We start from the raw sequence: 15,285 nt of genomic DNA, 5'->3' as shown, positions 1-15,285 counted from the left end.
CCTCAAGTTTTCATCTGTTCTTTTCTCCCGCTCCCTTCATAAGTATTGCCCTAGAAACTGGCACAGAAACCCGGCACTAGCTTTCTGCCTAGCCCCAGCGTGCAGGTTTAGTGCTCTCCTGGACAAGAGAAAGCTGGAACAGAGATCAGAGCTCCAGATGCGTAAAATAAGAAATGACTGGACAGCCCTGGTGGCAGGTAGAGATCAGGAGAAGCTGGACCGAGCACTTCAGCCTGCAGGTTTCTTTCACGTGTCTAATTTAGACGTACTTGGAGAGGGGGAGGGATAGACTGGAAGGTTCCAGCATCTAAATTCGTCTCTGGGTCAGGATGACTCAGGGGGAACCTGATAAGGGGCAGACACAGGGGTTTGGGGAGGGCAGAAGGTGGGAAATTTCCACTGAGATCTGTCACTCCCTAGACCTAGGGGTCTCCAGGCAGTTCCTGATGACCCAAAGAAGGCTGATTCTGTTCTGCCTCATTGTTCTTTACCACCAGGGTAGGTTCAAGACGGACCCGAGTGCAAGTGTCCCGACACGGACATTATCTGGGCCAAACGCAGTTTGGAACTATGCTTTCATCTGAGTGACAGTTTCAACCACATGCAGTATGGGAACCACTGGATAGATGAAATTTTAAAAACTGGTATGCTTTGGTCAGTTTTGTGATCCAGTGATTAAGGGAGCATATAAATATAGAAACGGCTGGAGAGGTGGCTCAGTGGTTAAGAGCACTGACTGCTCTTCTAGAGGACCCAGGTTCAATTCCCAGCACCCACATGGCAACTCACAACTACCTGTAGTTCTAATTCCAGGAGATCTGACATCCTCACACAGACATTCAGGCGAAACATCAATGCATATAAAATAAAAATAAATAAATCGTTTTAAAAAAAGAAGGAAAAGGCTAGGGAAAATAGTCTATAAGATCAGTGTACAGAGAACCAGTCTTACAGCAGGTCCCCACTGCTCTCCACTAGGAGAGAAGAGATTTTCATTTCCCCAGGATGATTTTAGTAACCCCTGATGTAGAAAGAACAAATTAGAAATTAAGAAATACTTAAAAAGTAATTTTTTGCAGTACTCTGACAATCATATGTGCCTTTGCAAGGCACATTATTTAGTGTTCACACTTAATCTTGTGTGTACCAAAAGATTTCAGGGCCTCTAGCAGTACTTCTGAAATCCCCAACCCCAGGAGGCTAGAGCCCACGGGGCTAGAGCCATATGTTTCTATAATTCAGAAGAAAGGGTTTTTGTTGCTAGGGTGAACCACCCAGATGAGAAATAGGATACTTGAGTGGGAGAAAAGGGCCATTTGCTCCAGGCAGAGAGCAGAAGAGAAAGTATAGGCAGAAATGCAAGAGCTACCCTGAAGAGCATGAGTGGTAGTATGTGTGATCCCAACGCTGTATTGTTCTCCTTAACTATACAGATGTGGGAACTGAAGCCCAGAAATATTCATGACTTGCCCATGGCCACCAGCTGATAACACACCAGATTCAGTTCCCTCCAGGGACTATTCACTTTCCACCAGGTAGCCTCTTGAGTGCTTAACTGTTATGCCATTGGGGCCCCAGCTAAGAGCAATGTTAGTGAGAGGTGGATGACACTTGGTCAAGATAGACTAGGGCCAAATTGCATCCTTGAATGCTAGACAAAAAGATTTGGCAGTAAGAACCATAGATTATGCCTTTTGGAGAAGATGTTTTATTTTTATTTAGGTGTCTGAGAGAGTGTATACATGTGAGTGCAATGCCCATGAAAGAGATATCAGGTCTCTCTGGAGCTGGAATCACTGGCAGTTGTGAGCTGCCGGATATGGGTACTGGGAATTTAACCCAGGTCCTCTGCAAGAGCATTATGTGTTCTTAACCACTGACACATCTCTTCAGTCCTGACTATCTTGAGTCATAGCAAAGTTGTTCTGTGAGACAGTGTGGTGATATAGTGTAGACCCTAATAAACTTGCTTGGGGGTTGGAGGACAGAGCCAGCCACTAGGTTAGACATAGAGGTCAGGCAGTGGTGGCACACACCCTTAATCCTATCGCTCGGGAGGCAGAGATCCGTCTGGATCTCTGTAAGTTCAAGGCCACACTGGGAACAGAGCCAGGCATGGTGGCATACACCTTTAATCCCAGCACTTGAGATCTCATGTCTTTGCTTGGGAAGGACACACGCCTTTAATCCCAGGAAGTAATATGGCAGGATACAGAAAGTATATAAGGTATGAGGAAACAGGAACTCACGCTCTTGAAGCTGAGGATTTTGTAGAGGTAAGAACGTGGCTGGCTTGTTCTGTTTCTCTGATCTTTCAGCTTTCACCCCCATATCTGGCTCTGGGTTTTTTATTATAAGACCTTTTAAGATTCGTGTTACAAGACAGGGTATCAGGTATTCCTCAAACGTGTCTAAGCCTGGCCTTGAACTCATCTTCCTGCCTTGGCCTCCAGAGTTCTGTGATTACAGGCATGTGTCACTGTACTCAGCTGTCATAATCTGCTTTTGAGCAGGAATAGTGTATAGAAAATCCTGTGTGGGGAACATTACTCTAATGGGAAAAGGGTAATAGAGCTAGTTTGTGGAGTAGAAATGAGCAAAGTATTGAATTTGGAAAAGTGGTCATTTGGAAGCCTCAGATAAGAGGCCCAGATAATCCTCAAGATGTGAAATAAAAAGACTTGGATCTGGCTGGAGAGATGGCTCAGTGGTTAAGAGCATTGGAAGCTCTTCCAGAGGTTCTGAGTTCAATTCCCAGTACCCACATGGCAGCTCTTGACTGTCTGTAAACTTAGTTCCAGGGTATCTGATGCCTTTCTGATACCTTCTTCCGGCCTCCCTGGGCATGACCCACGCTTGATACATACATATATGCAGGCAATACACCTGTACATGTAAAATGAATTTGAAAAAGACTTGAATAAGGATGCAAGAATAGGAATGGAAAGGAATATTTATTTATTTGTTTGTTTGTTTATTTTATAGACCAGGATGGCCTCAAACTCGGAGATTAACCTGCCTCTACTTCCCAAGTGTTGGGATTAAAGGCATGCGCTGCCAACCCATCCCACCCTACCACCACCCCCACCCCCGCCGACAATAATGAAGTTATAAGATTACAAACTGTTTAAAGGAATTAGGTCCTGATTATCTAAGACAAGGAAGCAACCAATCTGCAGTGGGATCCCTGAAGCTCATCTCTTACAGGGCTTTTGTCCAGAAAAGAACTATTAAGGGACATTTGGGAGTGCTCAGAAACTTATCGGGGGGGGGGGGGGGATTTTGAGAGTTTTGAGGCTTACTCTCCGGTACATTTCACATTACTTTTATATAGACCTGTTATACTCCAGGTCCTCTGCTCTTTTCCCTGCTGCGGTTGTTTTTCCACAGCCGGAGGGATTGTGCATGCTGGTCAGTACATCTGGGAGATCAGGCAGGAGGGCAGTGTTCAACTCAATCCCAGGTGCTTCAGTGGTTGGATCTCCCCATAGTGTACATGCTAAAATCCTCCCTCCCAACATGATGGTATTAAGAAGTGGGACTTGGGGTGCTCACGATGAGGTTTCAGGAACTAGATTAGTGCCTTTATAGGCCAAGGGGATTCTACCACGTGAGGGCATAGTGAGGCCAGAACCCATAAGATTAGTAAACTGGGCAGAAGTGATCAGGGGAGTTTGATCATCTGAAAATGCCAACAGGTTGGCAGCTTGCTCAGTTCAAAGGTCCTGTCTTGCCAGCCATGACTCCACAGCCTTTACACAGCTTGAAGCTTTTGCTCATTTCAATGTCGTGGCTGGACAACCCTGCAGAGGCGGGACATTGGTGTGTCAACCTCTGCTTCTGATGCCAGGAGGGGAAGACAGCAGAGGCAGAAGTGATGTCACGTCACACTGTGACATCACAGTGTTTCCTTTCTGCTGCCTTCACTCATTTTTTTTTGTCTCCCTGTTACCACACCTTCTCCCTAGTCATCTGGCTCCCACATAGCTGCACACACTCGTATCCAAAAAAATCGCAGACACCACCTGGGCCCCCAGGTATGCGAAAGTGGGAGGCAGGGAGGGAGGATTACTGATGCACGGGAGTTTAAGCTTGCCGGTAGGCTCCACAGTGGTGGCTGGGGAGGGAAGGCTCGTGCCGGAGCTGCATCAGTGCGATGATGGAAAGCTGAGGGAGACAGTGGAGAGCAGCGGGGAGGAGGACAGTTGTTCCTGGGGCTGCTGCAGTGTACCGTGCTCACCCCTCACCCCCAGTCCCCCCCTCTACTCTCTGTCCTCCCCACCCCCACGTGCAGTTGGCCATGGCCTCAGAAGCAGAGAAAACGTTCCACCGGTTTGCCGTCTTTGGGGACACATCCAGCAGTGGCACCGAAATTACCAATAAGAACTTCTCCAAACTCTGTAAAGACTGCGGCATCATGGATGGCAAGGCGGTGACCTCCACAGACGTGGACATTGTGTTCAGCAAAGTGAAGTAAGGGGCCAAAGCTGGGGGGTGAGGTGAAAAGGTAGTTGGTCACAGCCCAGTTCTGTTTGTTGTTGTTTGGGGTTTGTTGTTGTTGTTGATTTTCAAGACAGAGTTTCTCTGTGTAGCTTTGGAGCCTGTCCTGGAACTTGCTCTGTAGACCAGCCTGGCCTTGAACTCAGAGTTCCACCTGCCTCTGTCTCCCCAGTGCTGGGATTAAAGGCATGTGCCACCACCGCCCAGCCAGATGGCACAGTTCTTATGATGGAAGATTCATAAGGAGCATCTGGCAGGTGCCAGGCACTGTCCTGATCCCTCTCCTCAAGATTCATTGGCAGGATAGAAGAGGCCATGCCTGACTAAGAAAAAGGTGGATGTTGGGAGGCAATGACTTCACACTCCACGGTTACTGGATTTCTGTCTGACTGGCCAGGGCCAAGAATGCCAGAACCATCAACTTTCAACAGTTTCAAGAGGCGATGAAGGAGCTGGGCCAAAAGCGCTTCGAGGGGAAGAGCCTAGATGAGGCCTTGGAGAATGTTTATAAACTCATGGAAGGCAAGGACCCTGCCACCACTGGTGTTACAGTGAGTAACGATCTTCGTTTCTGTCTGATCTTTTCCTTCCTGTCTCTCTTCCCTCCCTCCCTCCCTTCTTGTCTGTCTATCTTTCTGTCTAGCAGGACCTTACTCTATTAGCTTAGACTAGCCTGGAACTGGCTGTGTGACCCAGGCTAGTTTTGGACTGAAGATCTTCGTACTTCAGCCTTCCAAGCGCTAGGATTCCAGGTGTGTGCTGCCACACCTGCCTGAAGGATAGCATTCCTCATCTCCAGCCCGGAGCCCCACTTCCCTAGCCTCTACTGCTCCAGTCCCTGCTCCGATTCAGGGCCCCAAGGCCTGTCAGCAGGTCTAACTCAGGGGACAGACTGAAAAGCCTGTACTGGGAGACTTTAGCACCCTGGCAGTCATTCTGGAGGGGAGAGGACTGGGGTATGGGAAGACAGACTTGCTCCAGGTGCAACTGGCTACACTCTTAGCCACAGCATAGCTGTTTCACTAGTGGGATTTAGACTCGCTTTCAAGTCTCAAGTCTGGTCTAGACGCCTCAGTCTTCCGTGGCTTTGGAGGCACATCAGCACTGGAGGAACTTGGTGCCTGCTCTCCCGACTCCTCCTGCTCCGTACATTAACGGTTTAATCTCGGACGTCCTGCCTCTCCCCCCACTACTTCCTAAATTGTTTCCTCTGTACAAATAGTGCTCTGGACTCTACACATTGGAGGCAGGGCTTGGGACTGAAGCCCTCTGGCTACTGCTTGATCAGAATAACTCCTCTGGAAAGGAGAAATCCGCTGTCCTTTCCCACAGCAGAACCCTCCTGTTTCAGGAGTCGATGGCTCTGTCAGAGTTCGTGCCCACAGCTGTGTCTGGGCCTCACGAAGCAGTGCCATGCCAGAGGCAGCGCAAGCGATCCCAGCACGTGCCTTAGGGGTCTAAGACCTCCAGCACGTGCCTTAGGGTTCTAAGACCCCCAGCACGTGCCTTAGGGCTCTAAGACCATCTGTGGGGAAGGGCTGTGATAGCGCAGGAAAAGGAGGAAGGCTCAACCCCCACCCCATCCCCGGCTTGCAGAAAGCAACCACAGTGGGTGGCGTTGACCGGTTGACAGACACCAGTAAGTACACTGGAACCCACAAGGAGCGCTTTGATGAGAGCGGCAAAGGGAAGGGCATCGAAGGTCGGGAAGAGACTGCAGACAACTCAGGCTATGTGAGCGGCTACAAGGGGGCCGGCACCTATGACCAAAAAAACAAGTAGAGAGGAGCCGTCTTCACCCGCTAGTTCCCTGGCCCTGTGTTTCTAACACCAGGAAATCTAGGAGATAATAAACTTCGTGTGTGCAGCATGTGGTGAGTTCTGTCTCATGAATGTGAGAACCAGATTGGTCCAGAGACAGAGAAGGGGAGAAGAGAAAGCCCAAGGAGCCAGGGTTTTCAGCCATGGACCCTTTCCCTACTAAGCCTCATGCATACTAACCATAACGTAGTCGTCTCCTTGGCAACTGCTCCTGAGAAACAGGACTGGGTAATACATTTGGAGGTAAGAGTTAAATCAGATGCAGAAGAAAAAACATTTACTTACTGTGTTTACACATCAGTGGCCTCCATTCCTTCTACCTCCCCAAAGGGAGTCATAGTTCTTGATCTGACATACCATGACCCAAATAATCTCTTAGTAGAGTCTTCAATGTGTCTCCCAACTTGCTCTGGTAGAATCCAAGTTTTGTTGGGCGATAGATAAAAACCAGCAAGGGGAGCCTAACACTGTTACAAATCACAAATGTATTTTCTGGCTGGGGAAAAGAGAATCTTTCTGTTTGGTTAGTTGGTTGGTTTGGTTTTTGAGACGGGGTCTCACTGTGAAGCCCTGGCTGTCTTGGAAGCCTGGAACACTGGATCAGGCTGGCCTTGAACTCACAGAGACACCTGCTGGGATTGAAGGTCTCCACCCTCAATGACACCTCCATTGTCATGCCCACAGAACAGAAGACACTTCCAGCTGCTAAGAGCAGTTCTGAAGGATGGTCAGAAATGGGTGGTCACCAGGACACCAAAAGCAGGGAAGGGAATCAAACCACAATTGAGTTGAATGCGTTTGTAAACTTTTTATTTGGAAATGGTTACAGATTCACAAGAAGTCAATACAGAAAGGAGTTCCCGAACCTTTTGCCCGTTTTCCCCCTCATGGTTCTTCCACTTTACAGGACTGGAAATTGGGCCGGCCTCATCATCTGCCACCTGAGTAGCACAGACCCTGGAGTCTGGGAAATGTTGGGTAGAGATGAGGGAGGAAAGGGGGACTAAGGGACCTTGGGAAGAACAGAGAAGAGAACTTGAGATGCTGATGGGCCAAGGTGGGAGAAGGATGGAAGGCAGAGGTTGGGGAAAGGTAGGCAGCAAGGCTATGAGTGGCCTGAGCGTAGGGAAAACAGCCCGAGGCTCCCCGGTGCGGGAGGTGGGGGAAGGGTGGGGTATACAGAAGGGGAGGTCGCAGACAAGTGCAGGCTGGAGACAGAGGCAGGATGGGGGATATGAGACAAAAAGGGTCTCAGGGCCATAGGGAGGTTCCTTTTGCTGAAGAGTGGCAGGAATTATAAGGGAAGGGTGGGAGATGGACACTAAAAACAGGGATAGGGAGAAATACTGGAACTGGGTGCCTGTTGCTATGGTGTGAGTTGGGACCTGGGCCTCCATCCAGACGTCGGGATCTGGCCCAGTGGATAGACAGGCCCTGCCAGCTGGACACCATCCGCTTCTTGGGTGGGTTTTACTGTCACTGGGAGAGGGAGGCTCGGGGTGGGGGTGGTGAGAAGGAGAAAAGACCCTGAAGCGGGGTGAGGCTCTGCCTCAGAAGTCAGGAAGACATGCAGCCAGATTCCGAGTTTGGGAACAGGCTTTGGGGTGGCGTGTAGAGAGACCTGTATGAGGTGGGACTGGTTTGCGAGCTAAGTCCCTAATAGATGCCAATGATACCTATTGGCTCAGCATCGTGCTTGCTGGAGCAGAGCAAGTACAGCCTCTGGTTGGTCAGGGTGCTGTTGTAGCTGCAGCTGCTTGGTGGCTGTTTAGAATCCAGGGTGCAGACTGTGATGGGGAAGGAGTCCTGAGTGAGGGTGCAATATTCATTGTAGTTCTCGCAGAAGCTCTCGCTGTATTTGCAGAAATTTTGGATGTCTTTCCAGGGGGCGTGTACCACATAGTGGACCTTAGGGCAGAACCAGTCCTGTAATCTGCCCCTCACATAGGCCATGAGGCCGTTGCAGTACCCGTGGAAACCCTTCGGGTATTTAACCATGGGGTAGTCAATGTGTAAGGTGCGGAAGTTCTTGATGGCCAGCTGCATGTTGATGCCTATCACCAGAGTTGGCCGTAAGACGAGCTGGAGGAAAAGGAGCCAGACCACATCCCGTGCCATGCCTTCTGCTGGCAAAGTTACGGTAGTTAGAGACACATTCAGCCTAAAGAGACTGTCCACCCTTCCCAGAGCTTCCAGTACTCTCCAGCTTTCCCTATAGGCCTCCCTCATCCTCTAAGGACTGCTCAGGGACACTTACAAATCCTGACACTCCAGAGAGACACCGGCTCAAGACCACCCCTCAGACCAGTCATCTACAGCTAACCCTTCTCTCCCATGGTTCACCACTGAGTCTCAGTCTCACCCAGTCCTTGGGCTGGAGCACAGAATCAGAGGTCCAGCTGGTCCTTGGGTGAGAGATGCTGCTGGATGCTCCCTGCTTCCAGGCACCCCTTATGGTAAATACAGAAGGAACAGAGAACAGAGTGCAGTGGCAGTCTCAGACAGCTCTGCAGGAAGAAACCGAAGTCCAGGAGGAGAGTAGGAGGCAGAGGTGTGCCTTGCCTAAGGCCACTTACAGCCTAGAGGTGGGATGAGGCTAAAAAGGTTTCTGGATAAAGACCAGTCTGGAAGGAGGGAGCATCCCCTGGGTTTAAGAAGCCCTGTGCTACGTGGGTTAGATGGGTAGGAGGAAAGATACATTGCTGTCTGGTCTGCTTTCTGGTGTCCTCAGAACACTTAGTTCCAACCTCCTGGGCAGAAACCCCGAAGTCCCTGGATCTTCTTTGATGTCTGCTCTGGCCCACTGGTCTTGCTTTCAGCAAAGTGGGAAGGAAAGAACCATCTTGTTGCTGAAGAACAAAGTGTTTACCTTTGATCAAGGGTTCACCAATGTCTCATCCCACTCATAAGCCCTGGGGGCCATGTGCATGGGCACTTCCCACCGAAGTTCTCAGACTGAGAACAAAGAACCTCCACAAGGACTTCCCACAGTCCTCGTCAATTCCCAGCTGATTGTGCCGACACTCTGCACCTATGACTCAGGGCCTATCAGGTCAGAGCCCTGCTAGAAATCTCTGCATGCTGCCTCTGAAGCCTCAGGGTTGGCAGGTCGGCTCTGAGAGCACTACCTGGGACTTGAGAGAATGTGAACCCCCTGGCCAGATCAGATTCTTAGTATTGGCTGGTCTGTGGTAGCTTGTCCTGCTGAGAAAAGGGCTAACAAGTTCCTCAGCTTTTTATCAAATGTCTGGATCTTCATCAAAGTCAACACGCTAGCTCCCAAGAACCTGCTAGGTCTAGCCCTTTTGTCCCACAGGCCTTTCAGCCTCTTCTCCCTACGGGTCTTCTCCACATTTGCACATTTTTGGGGGTTTTATTTGGTGACATGGGTCTCACTATGTAGCCCACGTTGGCTTCAAATTGGTTATCCCCCTGTCTCAGCCTCTTGAGTGCTGGAAACACAGATGTGTATCACCCCATCCAGCTCCTTGGGCTTGCTTTTAGGAGAACCTCTTCACCTTCAGCAGCAGCAGAAAAGGGAGTCAGCAGGCAGAGCACCGGGTGCTCTGGGGCTCACTGTGGAGCTCAGGGGAAGGAGGAGTGTAGTCAAAAGTTTCTCAGGTCCTGCCTGCCCCTCCCCACCTCCCACCCCCAACCTGCAGCCACTTATAAAAATAATCATTCAGAAGCATAATATTAATTACCAATTGCATGGTCTATGGCAGGCCTCTTGCTAGCTAGAGCTTACATCTTAAATTAACCCATTTCTATTCATCTATGTTTTGCCACGTGTTCCATGGCTTACCGGTCTGTTGGCATGTTGCTTCTCCTTTGGTGGTGGCTGGCGTCTCTCTGGACTCTGCCTTTTTCTTTCCTGTCTCTCTCTTTGGATTTTCCCGCCTGCCTCTAGGCAAGGCAGCTTTATTTACTAACCAATGGGAACAATATATATTCACAGCGTACAGAAAGACATCCCCCAGCAGAGGAGTTAGTCTCAGAGAGAGACATATTGGTGTTCTCTCTGTGGTCCTCTGGATTTGCTCTTTCTAGCTGCACAAACTAGGGTCCATAATTAAATCTGTTCTCCTCAGACTTAGTTCTTCTGTGTCATTGTCTTTACTTTCCTGTTGCTGTGATAAGCTTTGACAAGAGCCACTTAAGGGAGCAGGGTTTATTCTTGCTCATGTATCAAGGAGAGCCACCAGTGTGGAGAGGTCAAGGCAGCGGTCACATAGAATCCAGTCAGGAAGCAGATATGAATGAACACATGTTGCTGCTCAACTCCCTTTCTCCATTCACACAATTCAGCATCCCAGCCAAGAAACAGTGATGCCCACCTCAATTAATGCAATCAGGACTGTGCCTTACAGGCATGCACAGAATCCCATCTCCCAGGTGATTCCAGAGTCCATCAAGTTGACATTAGCTCTAACCATCATAGTTGTGTGTATGCTTCCTCAGTTTTCTGTGACAAGCTTCTCTATCTCCCTAACCATCAACCACAAGGCATGATGGTAAAATCATCAAGGCTCAAGTCCTGGCTCCATAGTTTCTATGGCATGTGTCATTGCTTGAGTTTACCAAGCTTCTGCTTCATCTGCTCATAAGGATAGAATGTTATACCTCATGATGGTATTAGAACTCATGACAATGTAAGTCATGAGCTTTTGCTCAGTGCCTGGCTCATGGTGATTACTCAGTATGCACATGAATCCATAAGCCATATTCTCCCCAAATCTATCCCTCTCTTACATACTTCTTTCCCAGCTCAGACTCTCCTTTTACCTGGACACAAGGCACTCAACTCCACTAAGTCTCAGCATCTTTCATTCAACTTCTGAAAAAGAAATTAGTTCCCATGGAGCTGGAGAGATGGCTCAACAGTTAAGAGCACTGGCTGCTATCCCAGAGGACCCAAGCCAGTTCTTAGCACTCACATGATGGCTCACAACCACCTGTAACTCCAGTTCCAGGGGATCTGACACTCTTCTGGCCTTATCACCAGGAATGCAGGTGATATATATACATTCATGCAGGCCAAAATACTTGTACACATTAAAAATAATCTTCAAATTCCCTGTTTTATTTAACCCTTTGCAATGGGTTCACATTTCTTACAATATATAATCCATTCAGCATCTCACAGGACACAAGACTGTCATGGTCTCGCTCCTGTCTGTATCTGCATGTACATCTCCGCCAGCTTCCCACCTTGTCCTGCATCCCACACCTATGCCCCCATGATGTCCCTCCTCTTCCCCTCTTCCCCTCTTGCCCCATTCATCCCATAACTAGTTCCTATGAGGACAGTCCTGGGGTCTCATTCCAGAATTCTCGGCTTAGAAGACCTCCTCTGAGGATTGTGCACAATTCAGACAAGTGAGGATAAAGCCCGCAGAGGCAAGGGGCTGTCCTTCAGGCTGCAGGACGGTGCCTAAGCCTGGCTGATGGAAGCTGTGCTTTAAGGACGTCAACCACAAAGTCTACGGTCCGGTTTCTGCAGTGCTGTCTCACCCCTACGCCCTCCAGGCTGCAGCTGGAGCTTTTTATTGCTCTTTTCACCTCTTACATCACCACTGTCTAGTCCCTCCACCCACTGCTACTCACCTGTACACACAAGATTCCAAAATCTAAAAGCTCATTATAGAGGAAGGGGTTCACTTCCTGGTTCTTGTCTCATCTTCTGTAAGATGAGATAACACCTCCCTTAGTTCAGAAGGCTGTGAATAATGTGTTACAATAAATATAAAATGCCTTTTAATTATTTTATTGGACAGTATGTAGACAGGTAACTGAAAACATGTTTCTTAGGTTCTACATTAATTCACTTTTGTCATTTTCTGAGCCTTATTTATTCCCTAAGCAGACCTAATGACAAATCTACATCCCTGTGCCACCAACCCAGAGTCCCCTCTAAACTAAGCCGCTGGGACTCGTCTCCACAAAGTTTCCAGTGACTACTATGACAGAATTTTTTTTAAAACGTTTTAATTTATTCTTTGAAGATTTTATACATGTATTTAGACCATACTTTGCCCCATTCCCCTCCCCCAGCACCTCCCAGACCGCCCTTGCCTGGATCCCATCTCAATACCACGTCCTTTTAAAAATGTAATCTACTAAATCCAATTAGTGCCACTCATGCATGGGAGTAGAGATATCTAGGAGCATGGGCATCCCTACCAGGGCCTAGCTACACCCAGCAACCATCAACTGCCAACAGCTCCTCAGTAAGGGGTGGGCCTTTGCAAGCCTCTTCTCCTTCATGCCGGAAGTTTGGCTGACTTGATTTTGTGGAGTCAGCCACAGCTGCTGTGAGTTCCTGAGAGCAACAGCTTTGTCCTGTGCAGAAGACAGCATTTTACAGCAGCTCTCCCTGACCGCTGGCTCTTATATCCTTGATGTTCCCAGAGCCTTGCAGGGAAGAGGTCGTGACATGGATGTAAGATTTAGGGCTGAGCATTTCACCCTCACTTTTCCCCTACAGTTGTGTTTCCGGAGTTAACATCATTCGCTGCAGAGGGAAGATTCTCTGATGAGATCTGAGAGCTGCACTAATGATCCAATGTGAATCGTTTATCTAGTTATTCTTTATCAATAAAAACAACAATGGGTATAAAGAAACAGACATGCATCCTTATACCCATAGTAATGGCAGTTTGATATGTCCATTTAGTAAAATTAGTAGTAGGTTCTCCCCTGGGGTCTATGATCTCCCCAGCCATTGGTTCTTGGCCCGGTTAACAGTACAGGCATGAGTTCCATCCTGTGCTGCAGGCCTTAAATACAATCATAAAGCTGTTGGTTACACCCATAATATTCATGCCATTGTTGCACCAATGGGCATATTTCACCAGACTGCTTATTATTATTGTTGCTTATAGGGTCCACAGCTGCGCAAGACTATTGATGATTTTATGTTTCTACTGGCTAGCTTTTATAGTTATGGAAAGTGCTACAAAGCCTGTTTAAATTAACCCACTTCTATTCATCTATGTGCTGCCCCAGGTTTGTTTACCTCATCTACATACCGTCCATCCTGCTTTCCTGCTTCCTCCATGTTTCTACACGACTCAGCCCTTTCTCTTCCCAGCATCCTCTCTGCCCCCCAAATCCTGCCTAGCTATTGGCCCTTCAGCTCTTAATTACACCAATCCAAGTGACACATTTTCACATTGTTCAAAAAGATTATTCCACAACAACAATTTCTTTTTTAAGATTTACTTTTATTATTTTTTAAATTGTGTGTAGGTATGCGCATGTGTCTGGATGTAGGTGTGTGCACATGTGTACAGGTCTCTATGGAGGCCAGAGGCATAGAATCCCCTGGCATTGGAGTTACAGACAATTGTAAGGCCGCTGTTGTGGGTGCTAGGAACGGAACTCAGGTCCTCTGGAAGAGTAGCAAGTGCTCTTCACTACTAAGCCATCTCTCCAGCCCCCTAAAATCATATTTCTTGAAGACATTAAGTATTATAGGAACACAGAGCTGAGAAAGACCTCCTCTCTGCCTGCTGGAGATGTAGCTCAGTTGGTAGAATGTTCAAGTCCGAGGCTTGATCCTGAGCACTGGTTGCAGGGGAACACCCCTGAAATCCCAGTACTAGAGAAGCAAGAAGATCAGGAGTTCAAGGGCCATCCTCTGCTACATAGCAAGTTGCAAGCCAGCCTGGGTTACATTAAATTCTGTCTCAAAAAACAAAATTATCTCTGAATGGGAGGATCTGAAAAAGTTTTCTGAGGAGCAAGGTGGTTATCCTAGGACCCTAGAATTAGTCTCACTGGGCAGTTAGAAGTTAAATAGCATGAAAAAAGATTATGAAAATCATGTCTGCCCATGGCTAAGATATTAAATGGGAGAAAAGTCAGAGACAAAGTTAGAAAGGCCTGCCAGACAATGGTAGGCCTGAGTATGGGCTAAGGAACTTACTCTGGCTATAACTAAGGAGTGGGGCCCTGGAAAGGGCCTAGGGCACAGATCAACCTGATAACCTCGCCCTAAGACCAAGTCCCTCTCTCCTATGACCTAGCTTGTCTACAGGTCTGGGAGCCAAGGATTCTAACCTTCGGTCAGGGCTGCCTCCTCCAAACCCACAGCTGTTCCAGGAAAGGTCATGGGAATCCAAAGACCTGAAAAGAGTCCCACAGCTGGACCCTGACTTTGCAGTATGTTTCACTTTCTCCAAATATAAAAATGAGCCTATTACCCTTATTTATCCAAGATCTACATCAGGCTGACAGAACTTGGATCTGCTCCTGTCTGGAGGGAAACACTCTCCCATGGGCTTTCCATTGGTATCTAGAGGCTGTGTGGAACTCCGGAAGAAAGGCTTGGCTCTGAAGGGTAGGCACTCACCCAAGCCCAGCCTCTCTCTCCCCACCCCCTTGCTCCCTCCCGCTGAAGGCTAGAGGAAGCAGCAGCTGTTGTCCTGTGGGGAACACAGGCAGTGATCCACCTGGCACTGCTGGAATTTTCTTAACACCCACCCTAACTTTAACAACACACACACACACACACACAGAGAGAGAGAGAGAGAGAGAGAGAGAGAGAGAGAGAGAGAGCCCAAGGGAAGAAGTTGGGCGGACAGCAGTGACTAGTAAGGTCAGGGTGAGGCTTTCTTCCTCCCACTGTTTTATACTCTGCCGTCTTTCCTTCCTCCCCTTACCCTCCTTCCCTCATCTTTTCCCGCTTTTGCCATGAAAGCAATGAACATAAAGTGGTAAAATCATCCTACCAAGTGCAAAACGAAGCCGATCTTGCAAGCTGGCTGGTTAGTGTAGGCTAACAAAATCAAAGCCAAATACCGGACAAGGGTTTCTCCTGAACTGTATAGACCGTAGGTTTCTACTTTCCTACTTCAATGTTTGTGTGCAGACTTGCCTTGTCCCTTTGGGCTGCGACAGTGGAGCCTTGTTTATCTCATTTACACCCAGTAGGAAGGCAGCCTTCTGGAAAGCCCAGAA

At 48.3% G+C, this 15,285-nt stretch overlaps 2 protein-coding genes across 3 annotated transcripts; one reads left to right on the top strand and one right to left on the bottom strand.

Moving 5' to 3' along the window:
• Positions 1-3,918: 3,918 nt before the first annotated feature.
• On the top strand, positions 3,919-6,370 carry Tppp2 (tubulin polymerization promoting protein family member 2). 2 transcript variants are annotated; one of them, XM_059274456.1, is made up of 4 exons: positions 3,919-4,037; positions 4,254-4,473; positions 4,898-5,051; positions 6,097-6,370. In XM_059274456.1, exons 2-4 carry the CDS (start codon positions 4,301-4,303, stop codon positions 6,280-6,282), a joined length of 513 nt encoding a protein of 170 aa, XP_059130439.1. In that variant the 5' UTR covers positions 3,919-4,037; positions 4,254-4,300; the 3' UTR covers positions 6,283-6,370. The 2 variants fall into 2 exon arrangements, with proteins under 2 accessions (XP_059130439.1, XP_059130440.1); XM_059274457.1 differs by having other exon boundaries at positions 3,922-4,037; positions 4,295-4,473.
• Positions 6,371-7,120: 750 nt separating this feature from the next.
• Rnase13 (ribonuclease A family member 13 (inactive)) lies at positions 7,121-8,933 on the bottom strand. Its single transcript, XM_059274458.1, has one exon. It carries the CDS (start codon positions 8,548-8,550, stop codon positions 7,978-7,980), a length of 573 nt encoding a protein of 190 aa, XP_059130441.1. The 5' UTR covers positions 8,551-8,933; the 3' UTR covers positions 7,121-7,977.
• Between the last annotated feature and the right edge of the window lie 6,352 nt (positions 8,934-15,285).

The sequence above is a fragment of the Peromyscus eremicus genome, chromosome 9 (genome assembly GCF_949786415.1).
Source record: "Peromyscus eremicus chromosome 9, PerEre_H2_v1, whole genome shotgun sequence".
In the NCBI taxonomy this organism is placed as follows: Eukaryota; Metazoa; Chordata; class Mammalia; order Rodentia; family Cricetidae; genus Peromyscus; species Peromyscus eremicus.
Note: the sequence above shows the minus strand (reverse complement) of the source record. Positions and strands in the feature narration are given on the sequence as shown.